Source organism: Sardina pilchardus, chromosome 22 (genome assembly GCF_963854185.1).
Source record: "Sardina pilchardus chromosome 22, fSarPil1.1, whole genome shotgun sequence".
Classification (NCBI taxonomy): Eukaryota; Metazoa; Chordata; class Actinopteri; order Clupeiformes; family Clupeidae; genus Sardina; species Sardina pilchardus.
Window position 1 is genome coordinate 385,001 of NC_085015.1, and position 15,000 is coordinate 400,000.

At 46.0% G+C, this 15,000-nt stretch overlaps 2 protein-coding genes across 3 annotated transcripts in view; both read left to right on the plus strand.

Moving 5' to 3' along the window:
* kctd13 (potassium channel tetramerization domain containing 13) overlaps nt 1-5,124 on the plus strand; it is an 11,763-nt gene extending 6,639 nt beyond the window's left edge. For both annotated transcript variants that reach the window (XM_062526670.1, XM_062526669.1), the window contains exon 7: nt 3,796-5,124. In XM_062526670.1, coding sequence (XP_062382654.1) covers nt 3,796-4,044 — 249 coding nt within the window. In that variant the 3' untranslated portion in view covers nt 4,045-5,124. The remainder of the gene's footprint in view (nt 1-3,795) is intronic.
* Nucleotides 5,125-6,251: 1,127 nt separating this feature from the next.
* The window catches only part of hirip3 (HIRA interacting protein 3), an 11,825-nt gene continuing 3,076 nt past the window's right edge, over nt 6,252-15,000 (plus strand). The window contains exons 1-3 of the mRNA XM_062526665.1: nt 6,252-6,335; nt 10,377-10,497; nt 12,906-13,089. Of these exons, the coding sequence (XP_062382649.1) occupies nt 6,271-6,335; nt 10,377-10,497; nt 12,906-13,089 (370 nt within the window). The 5' untranslated portion in view covers nt 6,252-6,270. The remainder of the gene's footprint in view (nt 6,336-10,376; nt 10,498-12,905; nt 13,090-15,000) is intronic.

The following is a 15,000-nucleotide window of genomic DNA, read 5'->3' on the forward strand; positions in this document are numbered from 1 at the left end:
AGTGTGCAGCAACTTTAACCAAAGTCCTACCTAGCTAGCGAATACACTAGCAGGTCCCATTCACTTTTCCTTTACCGTGCTAAAGTTATCGGGCGAAAATAATTTATTTATTCCGTGTTCGAGAGAGTGTTTCATTGACATCACACACAAACAATGACAATAAAATAGTACACAATATATAATTATATTTATATTTATCGGGGAGTGGTACTTCCTGGTGGTGGTGGGGGGGATGAGTGGTATTTCCTGGTACAGTCCTCATTCAGAATGCAGATGGTTTGAAATTGGATGCTCCTCACTACTGGCTTTTAGGCAGCGTTAACATTTTCAGACCATGCTTCACACACATACAAACACACACCCATCATCTTCACACACACACACACACACACACACTCCTTCAACTCTTCTGGGACCTTGCTTTGTGCACTGGTGCACAGTCATGTTGGAACAGGAGGGGCCATTCCTGAGCTGGGCTTGGCCCCTTAGTTCCAGTGAAAGGAACTCTGAATGCTATAGCATTAACCAATAGATTTTGACCAATTCCATGCTCCCAACTCTGTGGGAACAGTTTGGATGGCCACTTCCTGTTCCAACATGACTGCACCAGTGCACAAAGCAAGGTCCATAAAGACATGGATCTCAGAGTTTGGTGTAGATGAACTTGACAGGCCAGTACAGAGTGCTGGAGAGCGCCTCGCCCAACATCAATGTGTGACCTCACAAATGTGCTTCTGGAAGAATGGCCAAAAATTCCCATAAACACACTCCTAAACCTTTTGGAAAGCCTTCCCAGAAAAGTCAAAGCTGTTATAGCTGGAAAGGGTGGACCAACGTCATATTAAGCCCTATGGATTAAGAATGGGATGTCACTTCGGTTATTAGGGGGGTCAAGGTATTAAAGTCTTTTTGCCACCTTTTTCTGCAGCCCCCCCATCTGCAGCCCTCTGATAACATTCTTATGTACATGGCCTAGACTTCCAAAGACCAGGACTATTAGCCTACAATCATATCCTAGCTGGGTAATGCGTTGCATTAAAGATTGATATTTCAATAGCTTGGAGTATTACAATATCTGGAGTGTTTGGAATGTTCCTGAAGCAGTCATTGTCATAAGCATTATTATCAAACCACTTCATATTCACAGTACTATGTAAGTCAAATTTGCAGTCATGTCCATTTCTTTTAAGATCCTTTGCAACAAGATCGACCAAACGGTCGTGTCTGGCTACATATTGTCCTTTGTAGTGATGACATTCATTCAGAATATGAGCCATAGTTTCGCATTCCTACAAGTTTGTGTGTAATATACAGTAAGGGTCATGCTTTGATGGATACCATGTAGCAAGATTATATTTGGTTGGAAGGCATTGTAATCGTGCTTTAATCATGAAAACAAGAATTTCCTCTGAAATGGAGTTGTTTTTCAGGATGGAATGGGACACAGAATGATCGGCAGATTGTAGGAGCGCCAGTTTTCCTTGTAGTTTTAAACTCGTCCAGTGCTGTGCGCTTTGTGTTTGCCTAACGTGAAGAAGCGTGGCTCTAATCTTCTGTGTTTGCAATTGACTGTGTGTGTTGTTTGTATTGAGCATGGCTACAGCTGAGATCTGGGTGTTTGTGATGACGTCTTCACTGAGCGCTACCGCTGCTCCGTCTCTTCTAAGCCAGGAGAGTTGTAGACCGACGCGCTGGCAGAGATCGTTGAGGTCCATCCAATCAGAGCGCACTCCAAAACCAGCGGGCCTGATGTCCAGCTTGCCATTTTCTTTAAGTTTAAACCCAAAAAATTGAGGGTCGTCAGAGGAAGCCGCAGGAATTTTACGGCGATTGAGATGTAGAAGTAAAGATTTGCGAGGCAGCTCTCTAACTGATGGATCCTCCTTATTTAGCATATTCATCAAATGTCCAGTTCTAGAGGAAGTGTAGAGCCACTCTATTTGGCACACCTAGCACCCCGTCTCTGTGTGGTTGGAAGATAATGGCCCTTTCCGAAACGGATCCCTACTCACTTCGACTCGGTTAGCGAGTGAACTTCATTTTCAAGTCCACTCGTGGGTGCGGAGAACACTCGCATTTGAAGGGTTAGGGGGTTAAAACAGCGCTACATTTCGGATGCACTTGAAGGGAGAAGGAAGTTGACGTCATATTCGTTTTCATAGAAATTATGAAGGCAATATATATTAAATCGCCAATTAAGATGTTCTGGACACCCCTGTGTATTAGGATATACATCCCTCTTCTCTCCTTTCATTACTATGAGTGAGGAGTTGCATTTTATGCTTTATTTAACATCAAATTATAAAAGTGCTGTAAATGCGACCTGCACATGTGTTTAAATATTACAACCTACTTCTGTACGATCTTGCACATTTTACTGAGTATCAAACTAAACATGAGTTGTTACAATGTAGCTTAAAACACGCTTTTGTCTGTAAATGCTGTCACACGGACCAAAAAACAACTGGCAGGGAGATACGCGAGCTGCACGAACACTTGAAAACGGTTGCACCTGCGTTTCAAGACAGCATCCATGCAGACTTGCTCCTGGAGGCGTGGTAGCCCCTCTCCCTAGGCACTTCACTCGTCTCAAAATTCGTTTCGGATGATACTTAATGTGGCGGACCCTCGCGTGAACGCGCAAACGAAGTGGAAGTGTGTAGGACTAGGGTTTAGGGGCACGTTTCGGAAAGGGCCAATGTCCCTTCGGTTATTAGGGGGGGTCAAGGCAAGTGACCCAATACTTTTGGCAATATAGTGTATAATACAAACACACACCCATTATCATCTCTCTCACACACACACACACACACACACACACACACATACATACAAACACACACACATTATCATCTCCATACACACACACACACACACACATACAAACACACACCCATCATCTTCACACACATACAAACACACACACAAACAAACAAACACACACCCATCATCTTCACACACACACACACACACACACACACACACACACACACACACACACACACACACACACACAAACACACACCCATCATCTTAACACACACACACACACACACACACACACACAAACAAACACACACCCATCATCTTCACACACACACACACACACACAAATACACACCCATCATCTTCACACACACACACACACACACACACACACACGTAATACAAACACATACAAACACACACCCGTCATCTTCACACACACACACACACACACGTAATACAAACACATACAAACACACACCCGTCATCTTCACCTTCACACACACGCACACACATCATCTTTTCCCTCACACACACACACACACACACACACACACACACACACACACACACACACACACACACACACACACACACACACACACACACACACACACACACACACACACACACACACACACACACACACACACACATCATCTTTTCCCTCACACACACACACACACACACACACACACACACATCATCTTTTCCCTCACACACACACACACACACACACAATCATCTTTTCCCTCACACACACACACACACACACACACACATCCATCATCTTCACTCTCCCGCCTCAGCTCACTGAGCTTACTCCATATCCTCCACAACCTCCCTTTGATTTGCTGCTTAACGTGTGTGTGTGTGTGTGTGTGTGTGTGTGTGTGTGTGTGTGTGTGTGTGTGTGTGTGTGTGTGTGTGTGTGTGTGTGTGTGTGTGTGTGTGTGTGTGTGTGTGTGTGTGTGTGTGTGTGTGTGTGTGTGTGTGTGTGTGTGTGTGTGTGTGTGTGTGTGTGTGTAGGTGGAGTTTCCTGAAGCGCGGATCTTTGAAGAGACCCTCAACATCCTCATCTATGAGAATGGGCGGAGCTCTGGTCCAGGGGGCGTGGCTCTGTTGGAGTCTGGCATGAGCTCATCTCCCGGCAACGGCCAATCAGAGGAGGAGGGGGCGACAGGGGGCGGGGACAGAAGAGTGAGGCGGATCCACGTCAGACGACACATCATGCACGACGAGAGAGGCCACGGGCAACAGACCGTCTACAAGGACTAACACACACACACACACACACACACACACACACACACACACACACACACACACACACACACACACACACACACACACACACACACACACACACACACACACATCATGCACGACGAGAGAGGCCACGGGCAACAGACCGTCTACAAGGACTAACACACACACACACACACACATCATGCACGACGAGAGAGGCCACGGGCAACAGACCGTCTACAAGGACTAACACACACACACACACACACACACACACCGTGCAAGAGGAGAGAGGCCACGGACAACAGACTACAAGGACTAACACACACACACACACACACAAGTGACATAGCAACTCCTAAAGTTTGAATACACACACACACACACACACACACACACACACACACACACACACAAACACCATCTCCAGTGTTTGTAACCATGCTGAGCTGGTTGGGAGACACTGCAGGCAACCGATCTACAGGGACCGGAGGAGCAGGGTGGTAAAGACCTTAATCGTGTGTGTGTGTGTGTGTGTGTGTGCACGCACTGTGGCGTGGGGTTTAAAGGTGTCTGGGGTGGGGGATGTTTGTGGGGTCACATTTCATTTAATTTAAACATTTATGTGGTCATGACACGTCATATACAATTAATTTATTCTCTTAATTTATTGTGCAGATTTTTTAAGACAAAGTGTAATTTATTTGATGCGTTTTGTGTGTGTGTGTGTGTGTGTGTGTGTGTGTGTGTGTGTGTGTGTGTGTGTGTTTTGTGTGTGTGTGTGTGTGCGTGCGCGTGCGTGCAATATGTGTGTGTGAGGTGAATGGCGACATGATTCTCTCATGCAGCCCTACCATTGGTTGAAGCTGGTGATGTCATGCAAGACTGACAGGAAGTGGCATGTTGGCTTCTCAAAAGATGGAGGCTTGTTTCCATGGTGATGAAGCCGTGATTGCCCTTGTCCCTCCCTGGCTAACGCTAACGCTAACCCTCTCAGCTTCCCCAACTGCACATGCTGCAGCCACTACCCGTCCAGCAGGGGGCGTAGTTCTTTTGTTTATGTGTTCTTAAAGGTCCAATAACGTTCCCAATAAAAGCTTCCTGAACCACTGCAGGGGTTCTTGTCATTGTCAACATGCACAGCAGTCAAAAGATATAAGTTATTATTATTATTATTATTATTATTATTATTATTATTAATAATAATAATAATAATAATAATATGGTTTACTATAACACTATTACACCACCTGAAAGTGTTCTTTGCCTGAGCCGTGTTAAGATAAGAGATGTTTGCTTATCCTGCTTATCAGCTGTCATTTTTTGTAAGAGCTTCATTCCCAATACACTTGCGAAATGTATTTACTTGCGAAACACAATGTGTTTTCAACGAGTCCTGTTAGACCGATGTGCATCATCTGTGGCAAAAGTTCTGTTATAAAGACAATGAAAGGCATTTTCATTGCTATATTCCAATTTCTAGACAAAAAAGATAGTAATGTTTTGCCCTGTGGCTTAGCTAGCCTTAGCCCCCCCACGGGCATACCAGCTGACGTCATCACGTGACACAGGGAGTTAATTCTGAACTACAGTACGGCGACAGGTGAGTGACACTAACTCAAAACCGTAACAAATATTACAATGATATCCCGAGAAAAGTGGATTTTTAGGGCTACAGCTCCACAGACCTCCATTCATTCTGCACTCATACAGCTCTCAGCACTTACTCGCGAGCGCCCTCACGTGGAACCAGAATAGGAACTGCATGCAACCCGTACAGAAACCGGAAGTTTCCCGAGAGTGGGGTTCTATGGTTCTCCCAGACATTCTCTGGTTAAAACATTCGCTCACTTGTATCCTTAAATGTGGTGTATGATGCTCATGACAGAAACACATGCAGTTTTGACGTGACAAAAACGACAAATACCCCAAATCACTTTTATAGTTGGAACTTGGACATGAAAGTCCACAGGACAACAAATGTGAGGACGATCCACCAACTGGGCAACTCCGAGTGTCCAACCTAATTTTCACTGGGAAAGTTTTTTTCCAGAGAATGTCTAATAAGACGGGCTCTGTTTTTCCATAGACAGTAAAAGATAGGGTTTTTCTTGTGCCCATGAACCATCTGACGCAGCGAAACGCAACGGAAGCGTGTGAATAGAGTAAACATCGGCGACGTGCTCTGCGTCATGACGTACCGGGAAACAGCAGCAGCAGAACGCGCGAAACTAGAGTTCAAAACTTGTTTGCACGATGGTGTCGGACGAGAAGGCAGTCCGAAGATTTGTCCGTAAAGAGCTCTCACGCGCTGACCTCAGGTAAGCCTAGAAAACGTTATTTAGTCTCAGATATGTTTGTGGCGGATAGGCCTACATGTTTGCCGTGTCAGTTTGCCCAATGGCCAAATCTTTCCCAAATGTTGCCGCCAGTAACGTAAACGTAGACCTACATGTTACCGTTTTTCTCAATTGCTAAAACCGCATTTCTGAAACCTTGTCCAATTTTCTTATACCTGAAACACTCTTGCCTCTTGCCAAATCAAACTTTCGCCTCAAAACCGTTTTACCAGCTCAAAGCCAAATGCTGCTGCGCTGCTGTCACGTGACAAGTCCCCTCTAATCCTAAACAAAGTGACCCATAAACGATCAAGCAGCCATTAACCAACACCCCAAACACACAGCTGTCAGATAGGACCTTTTTAATCTCACATCCCACTCCTTGTCCTCTCTCTATTTCGTCTGTACACTCTCACACTTCTATTCGCTCCGTTAACAGCCTGGCCGTGTCCAAAAGTCAAGGGCGCACGCTAGATAGTAGTGCTGGGCGGTATGGGTAAAAAAGTATATCACAGTATTTTACAAAATTCTGACGGTTTCACGGTATATGGCGGTATTTTTTTCCCCATGCATAATCAGGTGTTCACAACATTTTCTACTGGTTGAGAGAGGAATTACTGCAGTATATTGACTTAGGATGGTCTATTTTACTGTCATGAGTGAATATTGTAGAATAATTCCACACTAGTAGGCCTAGTAATACAGGTTTGCATGGCCCCAATGATGCTGTTTACAAAGAGGCACTCATGATTCTAATAGGTAATTGCAGTCAACAGACTTGTATTATGCAAATTTCACAAACATACTTTAAATCTACACAAGTAGTGCAACTTGCAATAATTATACTGCTTCAAGTTCAAGCCCAGGTACATTATACAGTTTTCAAGTAAATATATCAAGGAAATATAAAACAATGTGACTTAGTGAAGAGATTACTGCGCTAATATGCTTCCTCTGTCAAATAGGCCAATCAGAATCATGCCGTATTGTTATTGTGTGGTTTACACATACAACGTTAGTGGTAAATAACGTCAACAGAATTCACGTGGATGTCTGGTTATCCTACCAAGCTAGGCAAAACGTTAGCAAAAAAGTTCGTTTCAGTGCACTGATGACAGTCAAGATCATGACTAACTAGCCAGCTAGTATTGTTCAGTTCATGTCTGTAACATGTTACTTGGATAATTTCAGCGAATATTATTAAGGTAAAATGAATGATGAGATCATTAAGCTTCCTGTGTTCGATGGGTTCGCCTACTAGCCAGTTACAGCTGTTGAACAATCTTTTTTAGCCTACTGGAAAATCCCTTCCAATGTAGGCTATTAAGTCTTAACGCTTTTCTTTTACTAGGGAAACAATTTAAGGTATTCTGTGTACCACCCGTAAATAAATCCCTTATCAAAGGAAAAAATGAAGCCTTAAACGTCGTACTTAAAGGGAAAAACGTGAGGTGTCTTGTGCCACAGCCTCCACTGTTTACTTTTTCCATGCGTGTTTAGAGGCGCAACATCGAAAAGGGTCCCCTCTGAAACAATGTCGCGCGACGCAGCATTCCACCCACAGTGCAATCAAATACACCGGTATGGCGGTATATTCAAATTTCATATCATAACGAAAATATACACCGGTATTCGGTGTGAACCGGTATACCGCCCAGCACTACTAGATAGTACCGTTCTTTCCAGTAGCGTCTCAGTTAGCTTGCTCCTCAGTATGCGTCCCTACATTTGGACAGTAGTTGGCGTCACCTGACGGGGAGGGGTGTGTGTGTTGCTTGATGATATCAGAGCCCGTGATGATATGCATGACGTGTGGAGCTTGACCTGGGCTGCGCAATGGATTGCGGGATATTTGAGGCCAAAAAAGATGCATCGATGCACGCTTGGAAATCACGCCAAACGAAGTAGGCCTACCCATCTAGTGAGAGCGCTTGACTTTCGGACAGTCTATTCTGACGTAACTTCCGGAAAATGCACACTGCCCAGTGTGTAATATGATTCAGACACGGCCCCTGCCCAGTGTGTACTATGATTCAGACACAGCCCCTGCCCAGTGTGTACTATGATTCAGACACAGCCCCTGCCCAGTGTGTACTATGATTCAGACACGGCCCCTGCCCAGTGTGTAGTATGATTCAGACACAGCCCCTGCCCAGTGTGTAGTATGATTCAGACACAGCCCCATGTCTGCTCTCTGAACAGGCCTGTTGGGTGGCACAGCATTTGAAACTAGAAAATGTAATTCCATGGAAGGAATCACTATTGCATGTAAATGCAAACAGGTTGCTGTGTAAGCATTATTAGTTTAAAAAGACAATAGATGACACTAAAGGACTGAAATTAAGTTGCCAAGTTCAAACAAGAGTTGCAAGCGCTGACATTTTGTTTAGTAGCCTACTGAAGTTCACCTACAGTGCAGTTTCTATTTTCAAGTTAAATATGCACCGAAGTGCCTATTCGGTCGTGGGTCGCTATACGTTCGTACATGCAAGATTCTGTCCAGTGTTCCACCAAACACACTATTGAATTTGTCGTAAGTCATAGTAAAGATTGAATCAATCTCATCAAGATTAGGCTACTGATAGCCAAATTGTTCGACTGTTACGGGGAGCTTATAGAGGCTATAGGAAATATCAACATCGTTAACGTTAGTGAGAGGGTTAAAGCGTAGGCTGTGTGTACAAAACCCCTAGAGCTGGAATTGTGATTTGCGACGGGAATTCTTAAAACGTTATTTTGAGCTATTAAAAACATTATTGTTTTTACATTTTTATGGATGCCAGAAAATGCTGATTACGGTTTGTAAGGGTAAAGCCTAAGCCTAGGCTACAAAGTGTTTCTGGAGTGAAACTTTTAATTTAGTCAGAGCTGTGTGATGGATAGAAGAAAGCTTTACACTAGCTCATATCCAGAAGAATGCATGATGGAAATAAGTGGACTAGCCTACTGTGGATAACTTAGACCATAAGGTAAGAGTTCATTGTCCTTACGTTTAGCTATGTTCGTTATATAGAGCCTATAGGCCTACGTGGCTGTGATCATGTAAAAGTGCGCTGTTTTATCCATTGGTTGGGACCCCCACAATATTGGACCCCCTCCCCCCCAAAAAATGCTGCAAAGTACAGACGTTGTTGATTTCTTAGGCTCAATTATATCCTCCTGAGTTACGGCCCCAGAACTATAGCTGTCAGTGCGCATCGGACGTCTTTCACAGAGTGTTTTAAGAATGTTTCCTGAAACAAAGCCCGTCACAATAATGCAGCATGGAGCACTTCCTCACCTTGAGTGTCTGAAAGCTGCTGTAGGCTACTCTCACAGTACATATCTTAAGTCTACTGCCTTCTTTCATTCTTTTCGAAAAAGTTTAGGATATTCTATTGTGGGTGAATACAGTAAGCTACGATAGCCTAAATAAGTGTTGGCCTTTAGATTTTTAAATGTAGGCTACATCACTTGCGAAATCGGACGTGGCACATAACAATTATCTGGTTACCTGGATTTAATGTAGCAAGTCCATACACTTTGTTCATCCTATATTATATGCGTTTAAAATGAAATGTGTAACAATTTGCCTCTTATTATAATCAAGAGTACACTGCCACAACGCACATATAGCATAAGATTACGGACGGATATGAGCAACCAAGGCCTCGGTTGACTTAAGATAAACGGGCAGAATGCCTGTTTACAAACTATGTCAAACATGCAATAATCTAACTAATCGAGCTGAAGGCCCGACACTTGCTTATTAACACAAAGCTAAACCCCCCCTAAACTAACCCCCCCCCACAAAGTTCAGTGTCCATAAGTCCAAAGCGACAACGAGATCTCCCAGAAACGAAAAACAATGTTTATCTCAGTTTGTTGAGTAGTCGTTCCAACACTGATGTGCAACTAAGATCAACGCAATCTCAGCTCTCGCGTGTGTGCCCTTCCAGCACGCTGACTCTGGAGTAGTCGTTCCAACACTGATGTGTAACTAAGATCAACGCCATCTCAGCGTTCGCGTGTGTGCCCTTCCAGCACGCTGACTCTGGGCATCCTGAAGGGGCGGTACCTGCGCCATGTTGGGGGCGTGGCTTTGAGTCCCGAGCAGAAGAAGATTCTGAAGCACGTGGTGGAGGAGGAGCTAATCAACATGCAGGTGAGTGCAATGGGAGGAGCTAATCAACATGCAGGTGAGTGCAATGGGAGGAGCTAATCAACATGCAGGTGAGTGCAATGGGAGGAGCTAATCAACATGCAGGTGAGTGCAGTGGGTGGAGCTAATCAACATGCAGGTGAGTGCAGTGGGTGGAGCTAATCAACATGCAGGTGAGTGCAGTGGGAGGAGCTAATCAACATGCAGGTGAGTGCAGTGGGAGGAGCTAGTGAGGTGGGTGGGGCTAGACTACACCAGTGGTGTAGTCTAGTTAGCTGTGGTGGGCATACTGTAATGTAGTTAGCTTAGTTGCAGTGGGTTTACTGTAGTGTAGTGGGCATACTGTAATGTAGTTAGCTTAGTTGCGGTGGGTTTACTGTAGTGTAGTCTAGTTAGCTGTGGTGGGCATACTGTAATGTAGTTAGCTTAGTTGCAGTGGGTTTACTGTAGTGTAGTCTAGTTAGCTGTGGTGGGCATAGTGTAATGTAGTTAGCTTAGTTGCAGTGGGTATACTGTAGTGTAGTGGGCATACTGTAATGTAGTTAGCTTAGTTGCAGTGGGTTTACTGTAGTGTAGTGGGCATACTGTAATGTAGTTAGCTTAGTTGCGGTGGGTTTACTGTAGTGTAGTCTAGTTAGCTGTGGTGGGTATACTGTAATGTAGTTAGCTTAGTTGCAGTGGGTATACTGTAGTGTAGTCTAGTTAGCTGTGGTGGGCATACTGTAATGTAGTTAGCTTAGTTGCAGTGGGTTTACTGGCCCTCATTTATCAACCGGGAGCAGAAACCAGCATAGATCTGAGCGCAGACATCATCTAACAACGAGGCTCACCACGTGTGGCTCACCAATTCCTGTGTGTGTGTGTGTGTGTAACAATGAGGCTCACCACGTGTGGCTCACCAATTCCTGTGTGTGTGTGTGTGTGTGTGTGTGTGTGTGTGTGTGTGTGTGTGTGTGTGTGTGTGTGTGTGTGTGTGTGTGTGTGTGTGTGTGTGTGTGTGTGTGTGTGTGTGTGTGTGTGTGTGTGTGTGTGTGTGTGTGTAACGACGAGGCTCACCACGTGTGGCTCACCAATTCCAGTGTAAGAATAAACATGTGTTGATAAATGTGGCGGCTGGAAACAAGCGTGATTTAAATATGCATTATACGTATATGTGCTAAAGGGGGCAGCCGTGGTGTACTGGTTAGGGCTTCGGGCTTGTAACCGGAGGGTTGCCGGTTCGATCCCCGACCAGTCCACCACGGCTGAAGTGCCCTTGAGCAAGGCACCTAACCCCTCACTGCTCCCCGAGCGCCACTGGTTGGGCAGGCAGCTCACTTCTCTGGGTCAGTGTGTGATTCACCTCACTGTGTGTTCACTGTGTGCTGTGTGTTCACTAATTCGTTAAATTGGGTTAAATGCAGAGAACTGAATTTCCCTCACGGGATCAAAAAAGTATATATTCTATTCTATTCTATTCAAAAGACATCATTGTGATCTCGAGCCACAGTGACGTCCAGCCGAACCTTTTTAATTTTGACAGCTAGAAGCTGTCATCAAGGAAGGTGGGAAACTAGAGCGATTTAAGCGCAACAGACTTTATTTTTGCAGAGAGAACGCATCATACTATAAATACATTCATTACAAAACCATACGACACTGAAATTTGCCCTTTGAAAATATTTAAAATATATCATTCATGAATGTTGCGTTTGCCAAAGAGAACGTAATCATCTCTTACATGACTATCCTAAGCCATCAAATGGCATTGATAAATGCCATACTACGCCTGTTTTACGCCTGTTTTTGGTCGTACGCACGTTTCATAAATGATTGCCATTGTGATCAACCCCAAATGTTAATACCTATCCTTGCCTATTTTAAGTGGGTATACTGAGATGGTGATCATTTTTAAGTGGGTATACTGAGTAGTCCTGCATATCACATAGACTACACCACTGCTATACACTATATTGCCAAAACTATCGGGTCAACTGCCTTGACCCCCCTATGAACTTCAGTCACATCCTATTCTTAATCCATAGTGTTTTAATATGACGTCAGTCCACCCTTTGCAACTAGAACAGCTTCAACTCTTCTGGGAAGGCTTTCCACAAAGTTTAAGAGTGTGATTATGGGCATTTTTGACCATTCTTCCAGAAGCGCATTAGTGAGGTCACACACTGATGTTGAACGAGGCGACTGGCTCTCAGGATCCGCTCTGGTTCATCCCAAAGGTGTTCTGTTGGGTTGAGGTCAGGACTCTGTGCAGGCCAGGGGGGGGGGGCATTCAGAAGTGTAACAGAGCTCGGACTAATTGGTGTGTGTGTGTGTGTGTGTGTGTGAGTGAGGGGGGGGGGGGGGGGGGGCATTCAGAAGTGTAACAGAGCTCGGACTAATTGGTGTGTGTGTGTGTGTGTGTGTGTGTGTAGAAGAATCAGGCTGAAAGCGACCTGTCTGAGAGAGCAGCCACAGGAGAGACACACACACACACACTCCTCAAACGCAAGAGAGAGGAGGAGGAGGAGGAGGAGGAGGAAGAGGAGACCGCGACGAAGGCCAAGGCCAAGAAATGGCGCCCAGACAAATCCCCTGCAACTGAGGGGTCTGGGTCAGGTGAGTCTCACACACACACACACGTTACGAAGTTACCCCATGCATTTCAATGGGCGATTTTTCCAGTGCAGTGTCTCCTCATATAAGGGTCTCTGGTGTGGGGGTGCAGTGTGTCCTCATATAAGGGTCTCTGGTGTGGGGGTGTGGGGGTGCAGTGTGTCCTCATATAAGGGTCTCTGGTGTGGGGGTGCAGTGTGTCCTCATATAAGGGTCTCTGATGTGGGGGTGTGGGGGTGCAGTGTGTCCTCATATAAGGGTCTCTGGTGTGGGGGTGCAGTGTGTCCTCATATAAGGGTCTCTGGTGTGGGGGTGTGGGGGTGCAGTGTCTCCTCATATAAGGGTCTCTGGTGTGGGGGTGCAGTGTGTCCTCATATAAGGGTCTCTGGTGTGGGGGTGTGGGGGTGCAGTGTGTCCTCATATAAGGGTCTCTGGTGTGGGGGTGCAGTGTGTCCTCATATAAGGGTCTCTGGTGTGGGGGTGTGGGGGTGCAGTGTGTCCTCATATAAGGGTCTCTGGTGTGGGGGTGTGGGGGTGCAGTGTGTCCTCATATAAGGGTCTCTGGTGTGGGGGTGTGGGGGTGCAGTGTGTCCTCATATAGGGGTCTCTGGTGTGGGGGTGTGGGGGTGCAGTGTGTCCTCATATAGGGGTCTCTGGTGTGGGGGTGTGGGGGTGCAGTGTGTCCTCATATAGGGGTCTCTGGTGTGGGGGTGTGGGGGTGCAGTGTGTCCTCATATAAGGGTCTCTGGTGTGGGGGTGTGGGGGTGCAGTGTGTCCTCATATAGGGGTCTCTGGTGTGGGGGTGTGGGGGTGCAGTGTGTCCTCATATAAGGGTCTCTGGTGTGGGGGTGTGGGGGTGCAGAGTCTCCTCATATAAGGGTCTCTGGTGTGGGGGTGTGGGGGTGCAGTGTGTCCTCATATAAGTGTCTCTGGTGTGGGGGTGCAGTGTGTCCTCATATAAGGGTCTCTGGTGTGGGGGTGTGGGGGTGCAGTGTGTCCTCATATAAGGGTCTCTGGTGTGGGGGTGCAGTGTGTCCTCATATAAGGGTCTCTGGTGTGGGGGTGTGGGGGTGCAGTGTCTCCTCATATAAGGGTCTCTGGTGTGGGGGTGCAGTGTCTCCTCATATAAGGGTCTCTGGTGTGGGGGTGCAGTGTGTCCTCATATAAGGGTCTCTGCTGTGGGGGTGCAGTGTGTCCTCATATAAGTGTCTCTGGTGTGGGGGTGCAGTGTGTCCTCATATAAGGGTCTCTGGTGTGGGGGTGTGGGGGTGCAGTGTGTCCTCATATAAGGGTCTCTGCTGTGGGGGTGCAGTGTGTCCTCATATAAGGGTCTCTGATGTGGGGGTGTGGGGGTGCAGTGTCTCCTCATATAAGGGTCTCTGGTGTGGGGGTGCAGTGTGTCCTCATATAAGGGTCTCTGGTGAGGGCGAGAGGGAGAAAGAGTGCGTGCGAGTGAGGGAGCGAGTGAGCGAGCGAGAGAGAGGCCTGCCGGTCTTCACCATTAGTTCATTTACATGTTTTTGTGTTGGTAATACTTTGTCAAATATGTTTAAACTTAAATAATCTCGCTATTACAAGCAAGTATGTCTCTTTCTATTCATTTGTCCTGTTATTGACGTAATGCACGTCATTGACAAAATGCGCATCGAGATGTGCGAATATTCGGGGTTTTTTCGAGGGAATAGTCGAACGTTAGCCTGGCAAGCCAAACTACACAGAAATGTATAGTCTGGGGTCGGACCATTCACGGAGTTGAAGCCTGTGGGTGGGATGAACAGTTGTCTTTCAAACTGCCTCTGCACGTAATAGGCCAGCATTTGTGACCAATCGTAGCCGGTCGGCAAAACGGCAACAGGGCTGCCAAGTTTCAGAAAATGGCAAGAGTGAGATGCGTTCGTCGAACATTGTTTTGAC